The sequence below is a fragment of the Acromyrmex echinatior genome, chromosome 16 (genome assembly GCF_024713525.1).
Source record: "Acromyrmex echinatior isolate Ae372 chromosome 16, ASM2471352v2, whole genome shotgun sequence".
In the NCBI taxonomy this organism is placed as follows: domain Eukaryota; kingdom Metazoa; phylum Arthropoda; class Insecta; order Hymenoptera; family Formicidae; genus Acromyrmex; species Acromyrmex echinatior.
Genome location: NC_141867.1, coordinates 6673355 through 6698374, shown reverse-complemented (window position 1 = coordinate 6698374; position 25020 = coordinate 6673355). Strand labels below are relative to the sequence as shown.

Sequence of the window (25020 nt, the reverse complement as noted above, 5' to 3'; positions counted from 1 at the left end):
AGAATGTTCAATTACGTAAATAAAAATTTTAATCTTAATAATGTTTTATAGATAAAAAATGTGTTATAGATATTGTTTAATAGCTATATAAAAATGTCCTTATTATATTTATGTAATAACTTTTATTTTTAAATGCGTTCTACACAAGAACAAAAATTATGCACGACATCATCTTCGGGTCTTCCGAAATGGCGGCAATCTCCGATCGATATCAGTCGCGTTGCAGTATGGAAAAAAAAATATCCCCCATTACTTTTGACAAATTATTGGTCAAAAAGTGGCACAGCGATACTTGCAAACACTGGAAAAACAGGTTCTTCTCATTCAATATAAATTCTGAACAATACATTACGCATATTTATTGTTTAATAATTTTTAGTTAACATCGAATTGGCGAATAGGAGATTGCCGACAATGCGTGGCGGCCCATTGAAGGATGATGAATATCAATTTATGAATGTACAATTCCGATGGGGCCCATCCGATTGTCGAGGCGCGGAACATTCTATCGACAACATTTGGTTAGAGATATGAATTTGATATTAAAAATTATTAACTATGTGTGGAAAATATATTAATATTTTTCATTTAATTTAAATTTAAATTTAAATTAAATTTATATTTTATTTTAAATAAATCACGAATTTGTTGTCATAATTATGGGATCAATGCAACGTCAAAATGACAGTATTTATCAAGGTATTCGATGGAGGCGCAAGTCATGCATTGGAATACGCGTTATGGATCGATAGATAAGTGTTATGAAAAATCTGATGGAATTTCAATACTCTCCTATCTTATGCAGGTACAATGGCCGACAATTAATTAAAATCCGACCTGTCAAAATCATCTTATGTGATAAAGTTTTATTTTTAGAATAACATTTTGTTATATCTTATTGCAATTTAATTATAACATTTAATTGTGATAAAAAGGTTGTTGGTTGTCCTGGAATTCCAGACAATCCTGAGCTTGCCCTAATCACTCATAAACTCCCAGAAATAAAACGAACGAATAGCACCGTAAATATTACTCCAGGTAATTACATAATATGAAATGATCTTTTTTTAAATATAATATTTAATATAATATATTAAATATTATTTTTAATATAATATTTATTAAACTCTAATCACACAGAATAGATCATATAATTGTTAATGTTAGTGTTTCCTTTTTTTTCTTTTCATTGTAGTAAACATTGAGAGCAATTTTCTAAAAATTATACAACTTTATTTTAAAATATACTTTAAATTGTTTTAGAATATACATGTATTATTTTTATAATATTCGATAATTCTTTTATTTCTTTGATAGCTTTTATTAAGTAGACTTTGTTTACAATATTAACATTTTTTAATTAATCATGTGCTTATTAACAGATTGTTTACGTTGGATGATGTACGCATGCACTTATTCTGGATATTACACTTATACAGGTTCTCTTACTTTCCCTCCATATAATGAATGTGTCACTTGGATAATCGTGCCAAATGCTATAAAAATATCCGCTAATCAGGTATATTAAAAGCATATGTGTATTAATTTAAATTAAAAAAATTATTTACAGTTTTAAATATTAAAGTATATAATGTGATAATTTACATTGATCATAGATCGAAGCATTCAGAAGCCTTTACAATCATAAATGGGACCATATAGTAGGAAATTATAGATCACAACATCTTCTTCATGGAAGAAGGATTTTTTTTGCTACAAATGATGCAATAGCTTGATCGATTAAAATATATTATCATATATTAAAGAAATAAATTTAATTGGAAATTATTAAACTAAATTCACATTGAACAAAACAAGCATGAACAAATACAAATGAATAATGTTAAAATATATCGTTTATGCTCGCTTGCTTGCTTGAATCCGGCTTATAATGTATATAAAATAGGATCTCCTTTATATATTTTCATTTTATTTTATGAAAAATATGGATAAAAATTTTATTTTTCTGCTAATAAATTTTGTAATTTGATGATATGTTTTTATATTATACTTATGGCAAAGAGAAATCTTAAACGATACATGAGGACATTTTTCCTGTAACCGCAAAAATGCTCCCGCGCACTACTGCTCACTGAAGAAGTGGATGTAAACTACACAAAAATATCTGTTATATTTTTTGCAGTGCTCCTGATGGAAATAAATCGCTGAAATCACTAACAACTAAAATCTATCAACTTAATAGAGATTCAGATTTCCCTCAGCCTATATTCATAGTCAGATCTTATATTTAAGATCGTTTTAAGTACAATCATAAGATGTCATGAACCAATCAAAAAGCATCTTAAGAGACTACTTAATATGGTCTTAAAAAAAGAATCGACTACGAATATCGGCATTAATTAAATAAAAGTAATACTTTACCGTGTGTAAGGCTCATTTCTATCAATTTGACATAATTTAATTTTGGGTTTTATTTACTCTTATACCTCTTTTCTATACACTAATATAATATGAATGTAAAAGCAAGATATCTCAATTGATAAAATGCCTAATGTGTATTTTACCAAATAGCATAATAAAAAGTATTGAAAATTTTGCGAATTTAATTTGTTTCCATATTATCGATTTACATATAACGGCTTTAATGTGTATTGAGTGCGCACCAATTCTGTCAATGAAAAACGCCATTAGATTTTAGAGGCCCTCCACCACCCCCGCCGACTTTATCGGCGGTCCTCTTTTCTTTGCAAGTATACTGATCCGTAAAAAAACGAGTTACTAATAAATTTAGTAGCTGGTTTTTGCAGGTGAGTATATTTTTAATTAATTTTTTATTTTTACATTTATTTTATTGTATTTCGTTAATTATATTGCAATAATTTTTTAACATTATCTTTATTATAATCCTTTATACAATTCAATATTACAATGTAATAATTGTTTACAATACAATTAAAAATGCTGTTCAAAATACAATAAAAATGATTATAGGAGCATAATTAACAAATTTTCATAATACGGGATTATACGAAAACGTCGAAAATACATACGATAACACAAATTTTTCTAAATCAATGTTTAATAAATTTACAACTTATTAATATGGCGATAAAGAGTCATTAATATATATACGACAGCATTTTCATCGCGCGTTCATTCAACTATCCCAATAAATTGATCATATTAAGATCCCTCCGCTCTGTGATACGCGAGTTAGTATCCGATACAAAGAAGAACGATCTTCATAGTGAAGAGTGAACTCAATATATTCCGATCCTACGATTCTCAAATTCACAAGACCCATTCGTAAAGAAAAGTTATTTCTTCAATCAGTCAAACATCAGAGGATCTTATTACAGGAGGATGTAAATTTCGAATCTTCCAGACCACTTACGATAGTAACAATTTTGATAACACGTCAACAACAATTACTATTTTTATCATATCTATAATATAATATTGCAATTTGAAAATATGTTCTGCCACACAACTCTAAAAATCGTCGCTTATTACAAATAAACGGATAAAATGTTTTCCTTATGGAATAGTGGTTACGAAGGAACATATTTAATAATAATAAAATACATGCGTTATTGTAATTTTTTATGTATGGATACAAAAGTTTCTCGAGTACCAACTGTTCAAAATAAGCCGAACTCGATAATAACGGAATTTTTAAAGAACACTTATACTGAAAAATTTATTATATAAAATTTAATAATTCTAATTTTTCGGTATTTTTCAAAAATTTTAATTATTAATATTCCGCTAATATGAGAATACCCATTCGACTTATCTCTTATTCTCGAATTTTTTTGTACACCTACATTTTTAATTAAATTCTTATAATCAGGATAATATTGTTAAAAGAATATGAAGTATTTGGTAAAAATTACCTCGTCGACAAAGATCAAAATTTGTTAAATATGGTTTCATAATATCTGCATGTATTTTATCATAGAAAAGTATACATGTACATATAAGTTAACAATTAATAATATTCTGGAAATAATATTCTGTTGTCGGGATGTCCAATACCTAAAAATGTCTTTAAAAATAACAATTAGAAAATGAAATATATACATTCGTAACCATATTTTTGTTAGAACAATTATCGAAGACAAATTATTTGTATAAAATTTAAATTTATATTTATTTAATAATTTGGATTTAAACATATAATCATTATATATCCATATGATTCTATTGTTATTAAGACAGTCTATTATTAACATTGTTATTAGAGGGAGAACATTTAGCAAAATTAAAAAAGCGACGAAAATTGTGCTTCAAAATATACCATTAAATTAATTTTGCAACTTGACTTTAAAATGTATAACAATTGTCATTGACTCATTGGTAAAATTACTACTTCCAGAAACTGACGAGGAAGCCTGGGATTATAATACCGATCCTGTACAAGAATCTCCAAAGAGATATCTCTCAAACTAGACTTTGTGAATGGACTTCACGAAAAGCGAAAAGGAATAACTCTGCATGACAAAAATAATTTCGATTTTTTTTGCATATAATAAATTGATTACTAAAATATACTTGCAATTCTGTAATGTTAAAAATATAAGTGTCAAAAGGGAAACAAAAAAGTTAATATTTATTGCCTCAGTAAAAATTCCAATCCTTACTGACTTATTTAATAAATTTGTAAATTAAATACAAAGAAAAATTGATGATTCTAAACATCAAATTTTTAATTAGAAATCACTCAAAATAATTAATGATTTTAATTAGAAATCACTCAAAATAACTAATGATATTTTGATATTCAAAATAAACTCCAAATTAAAGAAAAGCTTTAAAATTAAATATTTAACAAACTCGTTAAATCAATAAACAATATTTGTTATCATATGTTTCGTCGATTTCGTATAATTTACATCAATAAAGCAACAATAAATTTCATTTACCACGACAAGATAAATGCTATCTGTATTGAATAGATATATTCAGTATGAATATAAACGATTCAATAATTTATTATTATAGTAATCGTTGTGCAAATTACAAAAATATGATGGCATTTACCTAGACATAGTTTACATTTAAATGTTACATTTAAATTGTGCATACATAGTACTATTATGCATACAATTATTTACAATAAAATTAGTTACAATGTTGACGCGTTACATAATGTGTGTATAGAATTTTATAAAAAAGTTTAATTTAACAAAGGAGCTGAAAAAATTTAATAACACAGGAGCTGAAAAAATTTAAAATTTGAAATTAAATTGATTTATCTTCATATTTGATAATTGGAACGGGATTCTGATATAATTAAATAAAATTTAAAATTAATTTTTTAATTTTTAATCCCTCTTTTCCAATTATCAAGTATGTACATAATATGATGTCTATGTATTCCTATCACCTAGTTTATTAGTTAGATTTATTATATATTTTAGTTTTATTATAATCATTCTTTTTTAAAATAAAATTTAATTACTCGATCGTGAAATTTATTTAAGAGTTTAATTTTATTCATAATAATTTATTATTATTTTGTGTTTATCCCTACCTATCCGTACTTATTGTTCCTATACAGTTCCTACCTTCCCGTATTTTTATTTATTCGTGCCTACTCGTGTATCCTATCTCCACTCGTGTTCCTACCTAATTATTATTGAATTAATGAATTAATGTAGTAATTCTCCGTTGAACGCAACAATTAATGCCGCGTTTCTTCTAACCATATCCTATCGCGACCGATAAATTTAGCGGAATAACCTAATCGCGATCATATTAAATAAATGAGCAATACATAATAATAACAAAACATATTTTTCATCTTTAAAATACAAAAAAAGATAACAAATAACAAGGCTAACTAATGAAAGTCGCGTGGATAATCAAGCGCAAGTTTTGTAAATTAAAAAACTTTACAAAATTGCATCTGATTATCAGCACTTGATTATTACCTCTGTTATTCGTCAATTATTTTTGTATTTTAAATAAAAAATAATTAAAAAATATAAGAACTCGCAATTTGCGAGCAAGTTACCCTCCCGAATTTAGTTTATTTTTACATAACACCCTTTAAAAGCAAATTGGTGTTATACACCAATCAATAACAGATCCTCTTCTTTCTTCTGGCCAGATTGAACTCACCTTTCATTGCTGGCCAATATTCTGACTTCGTATGCCAGAAATATACAATAAGGAGAAATACTCCTTTTTGCTGCCGACTAACATTGCCGGCAATAAGCGTAAGATTTTACGCTTTGATGCGCGAAACACGAACGCGTCGCGAAAAGCTATTATATTAATGAAATTAATTAAATATTAACATAAATTATATATTTCGTATCTTAATGAAATTATTAATAATAATAATAATAATTCTATTAAGATGAAAAATATAAATATTCGACTAAAATAAATATAAATTTTAAAAAATCTTTATGTCAATAATGTTTTGATTTCAAGAATCTCAAATATTATAAAATTAGAAATTTAAATTTATTAATAAAAATTTTACATAATATAAACAACAAAAATGAAAGTTTTAAAAATGAAAGTTACTAAATCGATTATCATCTTTTATAAAATTCAAGGCCTATGTACGTATTTTTAACGATTCGAACAATTCATCGCTGAATCTCATCTCAAAGCATGCAGAGATGAAAAATTCAAATAAATGATGCAAGATCCGAAAGAGATAATTTTCCCACACAAGCACACAGAAAAATATGCAAGTAATAATTACTCTATGCAAGAAATAATAACTTATATCAAGTATTTCAAAAGTTCATATATAAGCAAATCTATTGTAATTTCAGAAACATTAAATTTATTCAAAATACATCCTGAATTCTAATAAGTTTAATATTTCAATTGAGTTTATTAAATTCAAACAAATTGGATATGCTCATTACGAAAAGTTCGTTTTTTCGATTAATAATTTTATAATATTCTTAAAAAAAAATTCTTGTTTCGAGTACATAATAACGAGTTTTTCTAAAACTTTGTACTAAGTATATTTTAAGATTATTACCAAGAAAATATTCTTTGCAAGTTGCAAAATTAATTTAATGGTATTTTTGAAGCACAAATTTTCGTCTCTTTTTTAATTTTGCTAATGTTCTCCCTCTAATAAAACAATGTTAATAAAGACTGTCTTAAATAAAATAAATCTATGGATATAGAATGATTAATGTTTTAATCCAAATTCGTAAATAAATATAAATTTTAAATTGTTATCAATAATTTTGGCTTCGATAATTTTCTAACAAACAAAAATATTGTTCGAATGTATTATATTTCATTTTTCTAATTTTATTTTTTAAAGCCATTTTAGTATTGGCTCCCGACAACAGAATCTTATTTCCAGAATATTATTAATTGTTAACTTATATGTACATGTATACTTTTCTATGATAAAATACATGCAGATATTATGAAACCATATTTAACAAATTTTGATCTTTGTCGACGAGGTAATTTTTACCAAATACTTCATATTCTTTTAACAATATTATCCTGATTATAAGAATTTAATTAAAAATGTAGGTGTACAAAAAAATTCGAGAATAAGAGATAAGTCGAATGGGTATTCTCATATTAGCGGAATATTAATAATTAAAATTTTTGAAAAATACCGAAAAATTAGAATTATTAAATTTTATATAATAAATTTTTCAGTATAAGTGTTCTTTAAAAATTCCGTTATTATCGAGTTCGGCTTATTTTGAACAGTTGGTACTCGAGAAACTTTTGTATCCATACATAAAAAATTACAATAACGCATGTATTTTATTATTATTAAATATGTTCCTTCGTAACCACTATTCCATAAGGAAAACATTTTATCCGTTTATTTGTAATAAGCGACGATTTTTAGAGTTGTGTGGCAGAACATATTTTCAAATTGCAATATTATATTATAGATATGATAAAAATAGTAATTGTTGTTGACGTGTTATCAAAATTGTTACTATCGTAAGTGGTCTGGAAGATTCGAAATTTACATCCTCCTGTAATAAGATCCTCTGATGTTTGACTGATTGAAGAAATAACTTTTCTTTACGAATGGGTCTTGTGAATTTGAGAATCGTAGGATCGGAATATATTGAGTTCACTCTTCACTATGAAGATCGTTCTTCTTTGTATCGGATACTAACTCGCGTATCACAGAGCGGAGGGATCTTAATATGATCAATTTATTGGGATAGTTGAACGAACGCGCGATGAAAATGCTGTCGTATATATATTAATGACTCTTTATCGCCATATTAATAAGTTGTAAATTTATTAAACATTGATTTAGAAAAATTTGTGTTATCGTATGTATTTTCGACGTTTTCGTATAATCCCGTATTATGAAAATTTGTTAATTATGCTCCTATAATCATTTTTATTGTATTTTGAACAGCATTTTTAATTGTATTGTAAACAATTATTACATTGTAATATTGAATTGTATAAAGGATTATAATAAAAGATAATGTTAAAAAAATTATTGCAATATAATTAACGAAATACAATAAAATAAATGTAAAAATAAAAAATTAATTAAAAATATACTCACCTGCAAAAACCAGCTACTAAATTTATTAGTAACTCGTTTTTTTACGGATCAGTATACTTGCAAAGAAAAGAGGACCGCCGATAAAGTCGGCGGGGGTGGTGGAGGGCCTCTAAAATCTAATGGCGTTTTTCATTGACAGAATTGGTGCGCACTCAATACACATTAAAGCCGTTATATGTAAATCGATAATATGGAAACAAATTAAATTCGCAAAATTTTCAATACTTTTTATTATGCTATTTGGTAAAATACACATTAGGCATTTTCAATTGAGATATCTTGCTTTTACATTCATATTATATTAGTGTATAGAAAAGAGATATAAGAGTAAATAAAACCCAAAATTAAATTATGTCAAATTGATAGAAATGAGCCTTACACACGGTAAAGTATTACTAATAAAAATTATTAAATCTGAAAAAAACTCTTGACTCATAATTGTTATAACGTAGGAGAATACGCCCTTGGAATAGAAACTCTATTATAATAACGACAATAAATAGACGTCTAATAATTTATGTAACTTATTTCCTTGAATTTCGGTATTTGTTATTGATTCACAAAACTTATATCACCGAATACCATTTATAATATTTATATACCAAAATTGGGTATTCCTTACATATTTGATATTAGTCGAGTGTTAGAATATAAAAGTATAAAAATTTATTTTAAAATTGGGGAAAATAGTACCAATGAGAATTAAGGGAGAGTGTTCTCTGATTGGTTCCTTCATTTATTGTGCACTTCCGCAAATGTGCATATGTATATATAGAGCTTATACTTCTAGAGAAGGAATGGCCTATCCAAGCAATGAGTGGAAAGTATGAGCAAGATGTTAAAGACAGAAGATGTATTTCTGTATATATTTTTGTCCTGTTCACAATCAATAATTTTTTTTTCTTTCTGCACATATGTCAAAAGAGATTAGAAGAAAATAGAAAGATTTATTTCTGTTTTTTAGATCTTGCTCACAGCTCGATGTCCGTTTTCCCCTTTCGGTGATATAAGTTCTATGATGTACATATATGTACATATACACAATATTAGCACGGTACAATATTAGTGTGCAGCACCGTATGTTCCATCACGCTTCTACCATATCTCCTATTCACTCCAATAAACAGCGACTCTCGTCTGAATCCACTCCATTCTCCCTTGATTCTCTCTGAATAATACATATGCTATTTTCCCTAATATTTAGTATGAAATATATGTATCAAAAATCAATTTGTAAGCATACATTGTCGTGTTAAGGATTACTAATTTACGAATTTCCTTGCGCATACATTTCTACAACCATTGACAACTGCATATTGTTTGTACCTTTGTAAATCGTTATCATGAAATCCTTAAATATTTCTCCTGAGAAAAGTCAGTTGTAAATCCAACATTTCCCATAAAGTCTATACACATAGAGGTGACCCTAAACGCAGTTTCTATAAATAGGATATATATATATGTATATATATATACATATATACATATATCCTATGTAATTTACTAATTTTTAATTTTTAATTTATTTTAAACTTAAGGCTATATATATATAGGCAAGCTTTCACTATATAGCCTTGAGTTTAAAATAAATTAAAAATTAGCAAGTTAGACTATACTAGATGCAATAAAGTTGGCCATAGCCGCTTCTTCCATAACATCTTTTTTAATATCTACTAACTATAGCTGCATCGTAAATCAATAACCTGATACGTTCTAAATCAGTTATCAGTTGCTTGAGCTCTTTCATGTTGCATCTCCTGAAAATAGATATTTTTTAGATCTTAAGTATATACGGACATTTCGTTCGTGGAATAATGAGCATACTTAGAATGAGAAAATGTCCTCTTCAAATTGCTCCCTTTCCAGCATATTTGATATTGCTTCCAAACTTTCTTGCTATTCCAATCATTCAAGCACCAATATCTACTCTACCTTTATTCAGAAAATCAGCCGCATACTTGTATCCGTGTCCAAAATTGCCTAAAATCTTGCTTTCAGGTATCTAGAAAAAAATACAAGTTATAGATATATTTACACGTTATAAGAAAAAATCTGTTCTTTGTCGCAACTTGTTCTTTATATACTAAACTCTACTAAAACTTTCTGTTTCATTTTCGTTAAAAAAAATGAAATTTTAAATATAGGGGAGACCGAGCACTATGAGTCATAAAAATTCAAACTCTTAAAAGTACACTCCTAAATTTTTAAAAATTTTTGTATCATTTTTTTTTAATGATTAAAGCATAATGCATATTTTCAAATTTAATAAGTATATTTAGTAAATATATTTAGTAAATATATATTTATTAGATTTTAAGAAAAAAATAAAAATATTTTTTTAAAAAATGAGTCAAGGTGTCCCATATCCTGGATATCATAAGTCATAAAATAGTAGGGTTATTAAAAAATAATGGTGATAAAAGTTGAAAAGTATTTTCAATTAACTTACACATTCTTAGCACTATATATTAATAACATATAATTAGTCACTATATATTAATCAAATATAATCACAATTAATAACACAGGCCTACAAAAAGGTATCCTTTGCTGGGGTAGAGATCCAGCTCTTCTTATGTATTTTGAGCCGCTGAATACGATTCTGACATAAAAATAGGACTATCCAGGTTAAATATTCAATCTAGAGCGAAAAAATGATCAATTTTTTCCCATTTTGACCCATTTTTTCGCTCTAGATTGACAATTTACCCTTGATGGTCATATTCAGATTCGTTTTCAGCGATTCAAAATACATAAGAATAGCTGGATCTCCACCTCAGCACAGAGTACTTTTTTTTGTGGGCGTGTGCGTACAGGTCCACAAAAAAATACCCTGTGCTGAGGTAATATTTTTCGTTCTTTACAATTTTTCTAGTTTGATTTAGGAGGGGATTATTAGCGTTTCAGATTGATTGTATTGAAAGTTTGAAAAATCTTCAGCGTGCAGTTTTCATATCTGAATTAAGTTAATTTAATAAAAAGAATATATATGTTTTTCGAAACATCTAACTTTAAATCGTGTTGGCGTTCTCTATTGTATTTGTTGTATTCATATACACATCGTTTCTTAAGTCTTAAGTTTAAATTGATACTGCTGATACTATTATGACTGTTACTTCGTTGCTCATACTTCTTATTTAGGTGGTAATGATTAAATTCCATTGTATAATTGTATAATTGGAGTGCCATGTGTGTGTGTGTGTGTGTGTGTGTGTGTGTGTGTGTGTGTGTGTGTGTGTGTGTGTGTGTGTGTGTGTGTGTGTGTGTGTGGATCACACATTAAATATTCATGATGAAACGGGACAATATAGAAAATATATGTATTAATCGGGCAGTTTATACTTCTAAGCAATTAATTTTAATTCAATCAGTCAAAATTTATCTTACGGATAAGTATACTGCTATTTGTATTTCCGTCCGATTACGTAGATCTAAAGCAGTATCCTGATTAGTTCATCGGCTTAAGTTTATGCTTTATGCTTATTGTTACGAAATTTTGTCTGCGGATACTGTTGATGGGATCCTATCGCCGTTCAAAAAAAATAATTGCTGACAAAAAAGTTTAATATCTAATCACATAATACATGTTAATAAAATTATTTTAATATAAAGTTACCTTTTTTACCATCATTAAACAAAGTTGTATTTCCATCCTTTAACCAATGGCCATTTAAGATTAATGGTGGACCAATATTCATCACTTCTTATTTTAAGACCATTTTAAGTAATTTCCTAAGAAGCACTATAATTTAAGTTAATAAGTTTTTAATATATATATAATTATAATAAGTTTTTTTTTTATTAGTTCATGACATATTAAGACTGTACTTAAGACGGTCTTAAATAATAAACAGATTCTCTCTCAGTTTTCTCTCTGATTATGATTATATGTATATGAAATATAACTGTATAAAATATGTAACTGCATATAATATATATAACGGCCAACTTCAAAAGTTAGTAACTTATCAGATTTATATTTAAATTAATATAAGATGTAAAATGACACATAATTTTAAATTATGTTTTGTATCACATTTTCTAATTATATTTTGTTTCGGTAAATAATTTTTAATTAGTACAGTAATGGCGAGTTATATAAAAATTACAGGTAAATGGAGCATTAGAAATAATAGTGACGATATTAGGTTATGCGTATTTTAAATTACATGGGAATACTATATGGGAATATATTTTTTAAGATTTAAAAAGTGGTCAAGCACCGATCGATTTAAATGATAAAATTGTGCGACGTACAAGATTTCCACCATTAATCTTAAATGGCCATTGGTTAAAGGATGGAAATGCAACTTTGTTTAATGACGGTAAAAAAGGTAACTTTATATTAAAATAATTTTATTAACATTGTATTATGTGATTAGATATTAAACTTTTTTGTCAGCAATTATTTTTTTGAATGGCAATAGGATCCCGTCAACAGTATCTGGTGGACCGTTTATAAATAACGTATACGAATTTCATGATGCACATTTTCATTGGGGCGAAGATGATTGTAGAGGTGCTGAACATACAATCAATGGTACTTGGTAAGAATGCTTATCAAGTAACTTTTAATAGCTTTAATTTAAGATATAAAATATATAATAATATATAACAATTAATAATTTATATAAAGATTATGTGTTTCGTGGATTTCCTCCGCGTCCAGATCCATTCTTAGAATGCCAACGTTTCGTGAACCTTGCAGTCTAAGAATGGCTCTGGACACGGAGAAAATTCTCAAAATGCATAATCTTTATATAGAAAGCGGAAGTCTCAAGAATATTATCAACAATGTAATTTATATGATACAATAATACAATTTAATTAATTTAAAAAATACAATGTACAATAATATAATTAAATAATATAATTGCATATATAACTTTATCTTCGAGTTTTTTTAGTATAACTTTTAATATATCGTTATAAACTTTATCTAAAATTAACTTAGGTATTCCATGGAATGCCATTTAGTGCATTGGAATCAAAAATACTTTACTTTCGAAGAATGTTTAAAACATCGTGATGGTCTTTGCGTGTTAACTTATTTATTCTTGGTATATTTGTTTATACATAATTATATTTTATTTTTTATTCATTATTAACAAGTTTGCTTCATAGGTTCAATCAGGATCCAGTCAATGGAACAATGTCAAATTTGAAAGAATCTCTGAAAATCTAAAATATATTCAAAATGCTGGATCAGAGACAAATATTCCAGCAAGTTAATATTTAAAGAATAGAATGATACATTTTATATAGCGTTTAAAATTTGATAATATTTTGTGATGTTTAGATTCTTTATCTTGGATGCGAATAGCAACAGATTGTCCAAGTTATTATATGTATCAAGGATCTCACAGTGGAGATTCTAATCTGGAATGCGCTACGTGGATTGTATTCCCAGTCATTATTCCTATACAATCTTGTCAAGTTAGTTGTTTGAATTATATATATCAAATATATGAACGACACAAAGATCACTTAAACATTTTTTAATAATTATATTCTATATATTTCTCTATTGATACAATTATTTGATACTTATGGAACATTGGTATTATAATAGAAAAAATATAATGATAAAACGCATATAATAAACTATATAACTAATAAAACTTCCAGCTTAATGAGTTCCGAAAATTAAAGGATAAAGATGGTGAATTTATAAAATTGAATTGGAGAAACGTTCAACCTTTACGAGGACAACAAGTATTTTTAGCTGTTTCTTAAGAAAAATTTATATATTGCTTTAAACTTAATAAACTACTACAGATCTTTAACATTTTTAATTTCTTATAACATTTTAACAGAAATCTTATCTAAAATAATTTTCCAATTTTTGCAGCATGCATAAATAAAAATAATCTCTTACATTATATAATAACAAAATATGTATACATTTCATATAAATTAATTATTAAAAATTTCGAAGTTTATTGTTATTGTTCGAAAATAGATATGTTTAGATATAATTATATTTTAAACTTTAACTCATTAAGTCTATGGAAAGAGTCAATACTGGCGCAAATTCGTTCTATTGCTTCCTCCAAAGCTTTATATATGCGAATAAAAAATATTTCTCTGTAAAGTTGTAAATTTAAACTAAAACTTTTATTTTCTTCCTGTATTAATACAGTTTCTGGTTGATCATTTAATGTTTTCCTACGTAGTTCTTGCAAACTGTTATTGGATCTTTGAGACAAAGATGTCAATTTCTGTTTAACTTCTATCGGCGTTGTAGGCTCTTCTCGTATTAGACTGTTTCTTTTCACAAGTTCACTTTCATTTTCAAATAGATTCGCAAATGCGCATAAAATATTATACACAGCGTCATACTTATTGTAATATTCAACATCGGATTCAAATAATCTTGGTCTGAGACTCTGCTTGCAAAGTTCGTTAAATCGGGCAAGCATGTCGCGTTTGTAGTTTGTATTTTTTATCTGTAAAAGGGTATCTCGGAGAGAATCCAGCGACAAGTTCCAGATCGATGTGCTTTCATCAGTTATATCAGAATATATTGTCTGTAATTGCATTACGATATTTGGATGATAATGATAACAGGAATTCATAGAGACAAATAGGTCATTTTGTGAAATTAACATCTTATAAGGGGGCTCTGGTAGCTCATTATACTCCATTCTATCTAAGATTTCCTGAATAATCGAACGTATTGTTGAGTCTCGAATGCAGCGATTCAGATATTCGTCGATCATTTGATGATCGATCAAGTTTATATTTTGAGTATCGGTTGTGTAGCCCCAGAATCGAAACATAAACGTCGAGGAACTTAATTTTGGATCCGTGATGAATCGCCAATATTCGATGAAAACTCCGCACGTTTTGGATCGATACCATACCTTGATCTTTACGATCTGCCCTGGAAGTATGAGCCCTTTCGTTTTGTTGAAGAAGAATTGACTGTCGTGCTTCTCGAAGAACATGCCATACGTTTGTAAGGGCGAGTATCGCCAATGATATTCTATAACGTGGGTTCCTTTATTTTCTAAGATGATCTCTTTTTCGATTTGTTCGTTGATCTTACTCGTAAAAGTCAGAGACCAAATAATAGGATCAGTGTCCACTGACTTCGTTCTGAAGAGAGATTTCTGCCAGACAAATTCTCGATCTTGAATCTTTAGAATCACTTCCTGATCAGCGTCTTCGTGAGGCACTTCTTCAGATTCTGTAATAGTTATCGGCGGAATTCGTAGTAGCGATAGTTTCTTTTTTTTATAGGTGATTGCATGTCCTTGAATAGCCAATGTTGCCATTTCCGACTCCTTAGGCATCAACGATGCGATTTTTTCATCAAGTTCGAGTTTACGCGTCTTTAGATATTCGCTGCGTTTCCAAAATTTCTCCTTTTTTTGAGTGGCGAGATCACGTTCCTTTGCTATTAGGTCCGGTATTCCAACATGCATTAAATCCGAAGGAAAAGTCAGATCCTTTTTGCTAAGAGTCAAGGATACTTTCGGTAGACAAGCACGATCTGGCAAGAATTCGGGCGTTTTCCAAAATTCCGGTCTACCACGATACTTATCATCAATCATGGGTATAGCCTGTTCCATCAGGTTTTTCATTTCAACGAAAGAGCGAAACTTTTCCGAGGAATTTTGTATCTGTTCGTCCTGCGAACGACCGGTAACAAATTCGATATAACGATTTTGCTTCTTGTGGTCGGCGAGCCATTTCTTCCAATTTATGAAGCTGTGATCTTCCGAAAATGATGTATCTCCAGAGAGAAGGTTATCTCTAGTTGTTACAAGTGGTTGACGAGTCTTTTTCCAAGTTCGAGGCTTATCAGGTTTACCGATTTTTCGCGCAAAGTCCATTTTCAAAGAATTAAAAAATTATTTTATACTTTGTCTACCTTTTATATTCAACGTCTTAGTCCTCTTGAATAAGAATCTAAATTTATTTTATGTATAAATCCGTTATTTTTAATTATAGTTGCACAATTACATGCTTCTTCCTTTTTCTTTATAAATGAAGGAAATATTACCTTTTTTTTCGTGATGCTAATTAATTATCTCAATGTCATATATCGATTTATTGTGACAGTTACGTTAAATAGGTTAAATATGTAAGGTTATTAATAGGAAATTATCAAAAAAAGTTTTAAAAATTTATCAAAGTAATTTAATTAAATTTAATTAAATTTATATTTTAATATTTAAATTTAATTTAATTGAAAGTTTTAATATAGAAAGGCTTGTTTTAATTTTAAAAAGATTTCTTTTCTAATTTCAGTAGGTGAGAGGTACATGCCACGCGTACACACACAACACACACACACACACACACACACACACACACACACACACACACACACACACACACACACACATGTAAATAAATAGTTTTAATATTATTAATTTATGCCAGTAATCTATTAAAAAATGAATGATATAAGAAAATAAATAGCACAAATTTGGGATCTCTCTTAAAAAATACATTTTTATTTTAAATATGGAAAATGCTCTATTATCGATGACGCTCAGTATCGATAAAATATTTGAAATGAAGTTCAGACGAAGCAAAATTAATGAAATGTTAAAATGGAGCATTTACATTTAAATTTATAAGTAATGTATATCATATGATATATCAGCATGAATTCTTCGACAGGTGGGATATATATATTAAAGTTGTATTTTTTATATGCATAAAATATTTTTACTATTAAATGTCACTTTTTTATAATTATATATATATATATGTAATATAAATTTTATAATTTTATATATATATATATATATATAAAATTATTAAAAAATACATAGATTCTCATGAAGACAACAAAGAAACGGTTAGATTTATACAGTACTTGGCTCATACCGATGGCAAGCTAAGATCACCAATCGATTTGAATATCAGTTATATGAAAGTCGTGAATCTAAATCCTATACAGTGGGTCAATTATAATGTCACACCAAAAAAATTAAAACTTAGCAACACTGGATATACTGGTAAAAAATCGTATCCAAGAGTCATATCCAACGTGTTTACTGTAGTAGAATAATTGCATTTATTATTTATAGTCATGCTTAGTGCAACATGGCGTGAAGAAGAGCCATATTTATATGGTGGCCCTTTCGTCAGCCGTTATGTCTTTTCACAGCTTCATTTTCATTGGGGTAAAACTGACATGGACGGTAGTGAACACTATGTTGACGGTGGAAGGTTTTATATTTTTATTGTCTACTTTTTTATAAATTTTATTTATCTATTTTTTTTTAAATTTAAACGCACTTTTTCTAAAGTATGCCAATGGAACTGCATGCAGTGCATTATAAGAGTGATTACGGAACTCAAATAGCTGCTCTTCATCACCATGATGGTGTCACTATATTAGTATACTTATTCCAGGTATTTTATTTTAAATAAATTATAATTCTATTAAGTAATAGTTTTATATTAGAGTATTCTTGGTGCACAATTTTTTAATACATTTAAATGTGATTTTAACATTCGAGTAGAAATATGTCTTTAAATGTTAAGAAAATAATAGATATATTTTAGAAATAACATTATATACAGCTGCAGGCAGCCCCTAATCCACTTCTGGATGATATCATAAACACATTACCTTTTATCCAAGCAGCTAATTCTTCCATCCGTTTAATACCTTTTCCTATAATAAATATTATGCCATGCTTTCAACGTGATTATTTTGTTTACTGGGGTTCCGTAACCTTGACAAATATCAGAAATAGTGTACTTTGGTTAATAAGTAGAGAACCATTAGGAATATCCATTGATCAAGTAATTTATGTTGAAATAAGAATTATCAATAAACAACAACTTAAGAAATGATTAAATAAAATAATATTGTCATGTAGTTAATTTTTTATCTCATAATAGTCTCGTTTTTATTTTTTAAGATTGCAGAGTTTCGAACATTATGTGATGAACATAAAATACCAATTTTAACAAATCGTCAGCCATTACAGGACAGAGGTAATAGAAACGTTTTCCATGTATGCCCTAGTGGATCTAGATATGCAACGCTTCTACCAATTTCACGTGATGGCGATGATAAATATATTCGCGATATCAATAAGTGATAAATGATATAATTTCTATTATTTATTACGATAATAAAACAATTCATAAATATTTCTCAATCATATTGTTTATGAATCTCTCTAATCATGGAGTTGTTTAATTTATAATTTTATTTTGAATTTTTTAATCGCGTTTATTTCTTTTTTCTGCGACGCCTCTTAATCCTTTCACTCTCGAGATCGCATTCCGGATAGAAAGAGGCGCAATCGATTCCACCCAAGCCCAGAACGGATGCTTTCACAGAATCCAACATTGCCGACCATGGAGTTCTGTACAGCATTCTGCCCGATAACCAACTCATGCCCAAGCTGAAAAAGAGGGTGTCAATATTATCGATTTTGGGATATAATTACAATTATTTGATTTATGATTAATGATATTACGTCGACTGATTCATGAGACGATAAAAGTTTGTATTTCTTTGTTGTATCACTTTATTAAGGTATTTATATAATTGTTGAAATCTGTTACCTCCAAACGGGAATCCAAATTCTGCGATCATCTTTAGTTTCTTTGGAGTATTGATTATCTTCACATAGTATCCTGCGCAAACAATTACCAGAATCTGCTTCGGCAACCATTGCCGCTTCGATAGACCTTAAAACGCGATAGGATAACTCGTTCAAGTCCTCGTTGCTAATGGGAGACGAAGAAAGAGAAATCGTGGCTCTCTTCTTTCGCCTACTGCCGTTATTATTATCCTAAAATGTAACATTTTCAAACTTCTTCATCAAAGTTATATGTATGGCTCTTCTTTTGTATTAAATATTTTATTCTTGTTCTTATTCTTAAAAAAATATTTTAGAAAATAAGAACGTATTTTTTAAATATAAATTTTTAAACATAATTTTTTAAATAAATAAATAAATTTTTAAATATAATTTTTTTAATACCGCAGCATTACATATAAGTTGAATAATGAATAATCCGAATGATAAGAATGCAAGCGCGGTGAGTGCAATTTCGAAGAATTCCTTGAGTGAGAGTTCACTGCTTTTCCCTTTGGAATAAGAGGGTTTATGATCTTCATGGTCTTGATCTTGATGATGCGGCGCATAATAGTATTCTTCGTGAGCAGACGGGAAGAAGTCAACATGATGTCCATAGTGATCGCCGTGATGATGGCCAAACAAAGATCCGTAATGGAAAGAATGACGTCCCGTTGATGATGATAGCATGTCATCTATTCGTAAGATATGTAAATATCACATCTCACCAAGTCTTTCATAATGCATTATGTTCTCTGTAATTGTTTTTTACAATTTACCTTCGTGAGGCGGATCATAAATGCCCACTTTTCCATTTGATTCTGGCAGAGGAGCTTGCATCGCGTATCCCGTCACCTCACCATCGAATTCCTCAATATCGTCGTGCTGAACATCTTGCTTCTTTATTATTTTTTTATGAGGTGCATAGTGTCGATATATATCGTTTAGCGTCGTCGTTCTGTTGTATTGTCATAGATACGTTAAAAATTAAAGATTTTTTTTTATCTTATATCATTCCCTCCCTCTTTTTTAGTACATTACAGTAAAATTATAAACATTATTTCAGAACTAGAATATATCTCTTAAATATGTTCTCTTCAAATATTTTTAATTAAATTTTAAGAAAAAAGTTTAATGAAATATTTATTTTGAAAAAAATATTTTATGTTAAAAATTAAAAATAAATTGTTAAAGAAAAATATAAAGTTAAGTTTTAATACAAAAATTCAGTAGAAAAGTAATTTTGTACAGTAACATAAAATCTATCAGAGTTACAAATAAATGTCATTAGTTATACAAACATAATTTCAATTATAAATGATTTTAAAGTTTTTGCGTGTTTACCGTTGCAGCCAGTTTTTATATTTCATGCTTCCTTCATCCGCCAAAAGTTTATCGTGTACCGTAACATTGTCGTCGCTTAAGAAGTTGTGATTTGAATTGGTTGACAAAGATTCGGGATGTCGCTTTACTCTAGGAGTGCTCACTTCTTTAAAAATTTCTTCCGCTATGTAGCCGTGACAAAGATATTCGTTCATTCTTTTTCTATAATTTAATATATTGACTAATTTAATCTCAACGTTGTACATCTAAATTTTCAGATTAATTCGTTACTACTTATGAGCTTTCTGCAATAAATCATTACCTAAGCTTTAAGTCTTAAGCCATAAGAAATTGATCAATTACAGTCGAATGTGAGAGGAATAATCAATTATAATTAAATCAATTTGTTATGACTAAAGGGAATCCTAAAACTGTCTGTATTATCGATTAAACCATATAATTTTGTATAACAATTACTTTTTCCCTCTTTTACAGATTCAAAAATCCTTTTTCAAAAGCGTATTTAGATTCCCACCAAGATGCTCCCTGGTGTTATGTCATTCTTGTTTAATGTTTGATAAACAATAAAGCTAGAGTAATACTTGGGTGACACTCGGGTGGGAATCCGAATATAGTCTATGATTAAAGTACATGCATTAATACGCATCTGTGAAGTGGAGTTTATGCCAAGAACGACAAAAAATTTTGAAATTGAGATCTTTTTTGCCATTTCTTAGTCCAATAGTGCTTTGGAGCTGTCACGTCGTGCTTTATATAAAACCTGTGCAGTTTGTATTTACGAAATAGTAGTCCAGACTAATAGTTTGCACAAAGAAACAACGTGGAGTTCTTAGAATTGGACTTACTCTAATTAAAACATCTAAGTTTCTTAAACGTTATTTCAAAACTAGAATATATCTCTTAAATATGTCCTCTTCGAATATTTTAAATTAAATTTTAAGAAAAAAATTTAATGAAATATTTATTTTGAAAAAAATATTTTATGTTAAAAATTAAAAATAAGTCTAATTGAAACGTTATTGTTATACGAAAATTTATGTGTATGTATATATGAGATATTGATGCAGTAGTATGTAATGATGTATCAATGACATTTAAATCGTCTGTGTGTAAGTCCTACTTACACTATGACTAATCGATTTTAGGATCCCTTTAAAGACTTAAGAATGGGTTTTCTATAATAAGCCATTAGATAATGACGTTACCTATGGTATTCCATCTCGTTTAAGGCTCTGTCAAAAGTTCCATCCATAGTTTCGTTTATCATTGTTTTAGGAACATTGTTTTTGTACTGATCACTAAATAAAAACGATCCAGGTAAAAGATCTACGGAAAGTATGTCGTTTTGATCGATGCAAAACTCGTTGCCGTCGTAGTAACATTCTTGCGCCGATACCGTATAAATTATGAAAAAGATTTTCAAAGTATATATTATTTTGTAAGCTCGTAATAAACGTTTTTCAACGCGTTCTGGAAAATTTTCTAGTGCCATTCTCGTTGTGCCACGAGACTGTCACTGAAACGCAGAGACGACTGTGACTGAAGAGAAGACGACACGCTCTTGTAATAATCTTGTCTGCTAGAAATAATTGCTTGAACCGTAACGCTGCCTAGGTTGCGTTATAACAGTTTTAAATACACTGAAAAAGAGTAGTGAATTCTCTCTTTTATCTGAATATATACAATATTAATAATTTTTCAAAACGACGATATTTAATAAGGTCAAGAAAAAGGAAGTTTTTAATAATAAATAACTATTTATAATTATTATTACTACTATAATACTATTTATAATAATTATACGTATATATAAAATAGGAAGATTGAATATATTTAAAATTTTAAATATTACAGATTTATATATTGTAATAATAAATTAACATTATATCTTTAAATTATATATACTTATTATATATTACTCTCTCTACTATAACTTATTATATATTACTCTCTCTCTCTATATATATATATATATACTTATGTGAAAAGAAATATTTAATCACATATTTAACACAATTAAATCGATCATTTGCTTCAACAATTGTGACAACAATTGTCATTTTTTAGTTATGTTACTGTAAGAAAAGAGAGTGCAAACACAGAAAAAGAAAGAACATATATTTTAATAGAACCTTTATTTTTCTATAATTAGTTATCAAAATTGCATTTTAAAATTATTATTATAAAATCTTAATAATTCAAATATACAGAATGTCCGGTAAGTTTTGACAAAGCGTTCGTATGTAGATTGAGCGGACTAAATTAAGTCGAAAAGTCTTCTACCATTTTGTAATTTTCGTAATAATGAACGAGATATTCATTTCTAAAGATTGACGAATAAGTGGAGTAAAATCAACGAATAAACAGCTTTAAGATTTCTTTCAGAGTTTGTTATGAAATATTTTAAAGATGTTTTTTAGAGAACTTTTGAAGATATCTTAAAATTATTTTATGCGTCAATTTTAGATATTCTGATCATTATAGGTAACTAAAAAAAAAAAAATTGCGAAAATTGTAAAGTGATAGAGGATTTTTTGATTCAGTTTGGTCCGCTTTATTTATACACGAGCGCTTTATCAAAACTTATCGGACACCTTGTATATTTGAATCATTAAAATTTTATAATAATATTCAAATTTATTTTCTGAAAAACTTTTGAATTGTGTCGCTGTTGTAACAAATAAGCGACATTATCAGAAAAATATATTATTAAAATTTTTTTTATTTCGAATTGTTATTAGAAAAGTTATAAAGCTGTAAAATAAAATGATACCACGCCGATATCAAGAGATCGGAAGACAAAACACCCGCATATCTGCAAAAAGCGGGTTGTACATTTGTTTAGATTCATGACTAATCCCCTTGATTGGTGACAGCACCCACCGATTTAATTCGTAATCCGACACTCATGATTAAATACGTTTATTAAAAACCACTTACAACGCTCTTATGAATGTTTCAAGAGCGGAGGGTCTGTCGAGATGTCTGCCCGGTTCGAGGTGGTAAGACAGGGTAATGGGGCCTTTGTTCCCCTGGGAACGCGCTCACCTGTCTAATATCTCGCGAGAGTGGCTATATCTGTACACACACCAAAAGCGGCCAGTTATACTCCAAGCTTACTGAAAATTAATCGCGCAGTTTCGAAAGAATCCTCGCGTCTCTCGCGTCTCATCCTATCATTTGAAATAAACGTTTTTCATGCGATTATTAATGGTGTCGTAGTCGCAAAACTACCGATGTATCAGACAAAAATATACGTAAAATTATATCTAGCTTTATTTTTATTTATTTATTGTTTATAAATATAATATTTCAAATTTTGCCCAAAAATTATAATTAAAACTTGTAACACAATGTAGAGGAAGAAAGTCGAGAAAGTAGATTTTTAGCAAATATAGATTGAAATATTAAAATATTTATAATGTCTTAATCTTTCTTTTCTTTAAGTTCAATGCTTTTAAAATACACAATGCATGCTACAAAGTGTTTTTAACGGGACACGAAGGAAGCGATTCTTTAATTGTCAGCAGTCGAAGTTCGCACTTCCCCTTTTGCGTGAACGCAACCTGCGGTTTGTGCACGCGTGAGCACACCCTCCTTTTCTCAGGTGTTTGATTGATCGTTTCAATTACGTGGCGCAGCGTGCATCAAACGTGGGAGTAAACTTCACAGCGAGCAAATGGATCGTTTATTCGAAACATTTACGGATGAACGCCACTGTGGATGGCATATGAAGCAAATAAATCGCAAATAATCGCGCTTTATCCAAACACATGCTGATGCTTCGAATGTGTCAGATGAGAGCTATTCATGTTAATCGGATCGTGATTTCAAACGAAATACAAGTCATTTTTATTTTTAATAAAAATACGCGCGTCCTCGTTAATTTTAAATTTAAATTTACTGTTTAAATAATTTTTAGAAAAAAGTACGTAACTATTGTATTATGGAAGATTTGGAAAGAATGCTTAAATGTTAGTTTCTAGGAAGTAATGTCCACGGTCATAAATTAACGTGTGCGTTGACCATGTCGTTACTTCCTCTCTTCGCACCTAAGACGCACCTTAAGCGCATTTCACTTCATGTATTTAAGATTCAATATTTGTCGCGGTCGCAAGTACGTGTAAAATGTTCAACCCCGTGTATAATCAGCTTACGAAAAAGCGTGTACAAGTGAATGTAAATTCACGTCTAAGTAGAAATAACCAGCTCATCAGACACAACAATAAGAGATTTCAGCGATTCAATGATAATATCGAAATAATGTTTAAAAAAAGTTCAAACCAATTGTCTCCTTTTTGCTACATTATCTTATTCTAATATTTTACAGAAAATTCTACGTAAATTTTAAAGATGCATCGCTCATTTCAAATCAAATCTCGTATTCTTTCATACAAAAAACAATTCTTCCAAATAGTACAGCCAACTCTCAGTTAGTAGATTAACATTAATATAAACTATAATATTATTTATATTATGAGATCAAAACTTTTTTTCAATATAATAGTTATGTTATCCAAATCTAAGTGGGAGTATTGAAAGGTTAATAATGACTGCGTTTTTAGAACACGACACTGCGTGCTGAGGTGTCTAATGTATATGAAA

The 25020-nt window shown here is 28.6% G+C and overlaps 5 protein-coding genes across 5 annotated transcripts; 3 read left to right on the top strand and 2 right to left on the bottom strand.

The window, feature by feature from the left end:
- Window positions 1–120: 120 nt before the first annotated feature.
- On the top strand, window positions 121–2772 carry LOC105149019 (carbonic anhydrase 1-like). The gene is made up of 6 exons (XM_011061155.2): window positions 121–313; window positions 380–521; window positions 700–805; window positions 936–1038; window positions 1383–1519; window positions 1617–2772. The coding sequence occupies exons 1-6, from the start codon at window positions 133–135 to the stop codon at window positions 1734–1736; spliced, it is 789 nt and encodes a 262-aa protein (XP_011059457.1). The 5' UTR covers window positions 121–132; the 3' UTR covers window positions 1737–2772.
- Window positions 2773–12592: 9820 nt separating this feature from the next.
- LOC105153229 (carbonic anhydrase 3) lies at window positions 12593–14242 on the top strand. Its single transcript, XM_011067955.1, has 7 exons — window positions 12593–12617; window positions 12709–12840; window positions 12909–13053; window positions 13461–13566; window positions 13631–13733; window positions 13806–13942; window positions 14135–14242. Exons 1-7 carry the CDS (start codon window positions 12593–12595, stop codon window positions 14240–14242), a joined length of 756 nt encoding a protein of 251 aa, XP_011066257.1.
- On the bottom strand, window positions 14035–16914 carry LOC105153228 (MYCBP-associated protein). Its single transcript, XM_087414615.1, has one exon. It carries the CDS (start codon window positions 16345–16347, stop codon window positions 14485–14487), a length of 1863 nt encoding a protein of 620 aa, XP_087270741.1. The 5' UTR covers window positions 16348–16914; the 3' UTR covers window positions 14035–14484.
- A 213-nt stretch (window positions 16915–17127) lies between these two features.
- On the top strand, window positions 17128–18582 carry LOC105153226 (carbonic anhydrase 1). Its single transcript, XM_011067953.2, has 6 exons — window positions 17128–17143; window positions 17299–17484; window positions 17557–17698; window positions 17779–17884; window positions 18056–18280; window positions 18400–18582. Exons 1-6 carry the CDS (start codon window positions 17128–17130, stop codon window positions 18580–18582), a joined length of 858 nt encoding a protein of 285 aa, XP_011066255.2.
- Window positions 17807–23704, bottom strand: LOC105153223 (uncharacterized). Its single transcript, XM_087414619.1, has 6 exons — window positions 21621–23704; window positions 20416–20616; window positions 19851–20029; window positions 19477–19766; window positions 19055–19284; window positions 17807–18891 (listed from the first exon to the last, which is right to left on the bottom strand). The coding sequence occupies exons 1-6, from the start codon at window positions 21905–21907 to the stop codon at window positions 18717–18719; spliced, it is 1362 nt and encodes a 453-aa protein (XP_087270745.1). The 5' UTR covers window positions 21908–23704; the 3' UTR covers window positions 17807–18716.
- Between the last annotated feature and the right edge of the window lie 1316 nt (window positions 23705–25020).

Coding starts and splice junctions, on each gene's coding strand:
- LOC105149019 (XM_011061155.2), top strand. CDS start 133: ATGCGTTCTACACAAGAACAAAAATTATGCACGACATCATCTTCGGGT. Junction 314..379: donor TGCAAACACTGGAAAAACAG/GTTCTTCTCATT, acceptor AATAATTTTTAG/TTAACATCGAATTGGCGAAT. Junction 522..699: donor CATTCTATCGACAACATTTG/GTTAGAGATATG, acceptor GTATTTATCAAG/GTATTCGATGGAGGCGCAAG.
- LOC105153229 (XM_011067955.1), top strand. CDS start 12,593: ATGGCGAGTTATATAAAAATTACAG. Junction 12,841..12,908: donor GTTTAATGACGGTAAAAAAG/GTAACTTTATAT, acceptor CTTTTTTGTCAG/CAATTATTTTTTTGAATGGC. Junction 13,567..13,630: donor TGTTAACTTATTTATTCTTG/GTATATTTGTTT, acceptor TTTGCTTCATAG/GTTCAATCAGGATCCAGTCA.
- LOC105153228 (XM_087414615.1), bottom strand. CDS start 16,347: ATGGACTTTGCGCGAAAAATCGGTAAACCTGATAAGCCTCGAACTTGG.
- LOC105153226 (XM_011067953.2), top strand. Junction 17,699..17,778: donor CACTATGTTGACGGTGGAAG/GTTTTATATTTT, acceptor CTTTTTCTAAAG/TATGCCAATGGAACTGCATG. Junction 17,885..18,055: donor TATTAGTATACTTATTCCAG/GTATTTTATTTT, acceptor CATTATATACAG/CTGCAGGCAGCCCCTAATCC.
- LOC105153223 (XM_087414619.1), bottom strand. CDS start 21,907: ATGGCACTAGAAAATTTTCCAGAACGCGTTGAAAAACGTTTATTACGA. Junction 20,030..20,415: donor TATAAAAACTGGCTGCAACG/GTAAACACGCAA, acceptor ACAATACAACAG/AACGACGACGCTAAACGATA. Junction 19,767..19,850: donor TTATGATCCGCCTCACGAAG/GTAAATTGTAAA, acceptor TCTTACGAATAG/ATGACATGCTATCATCATCA.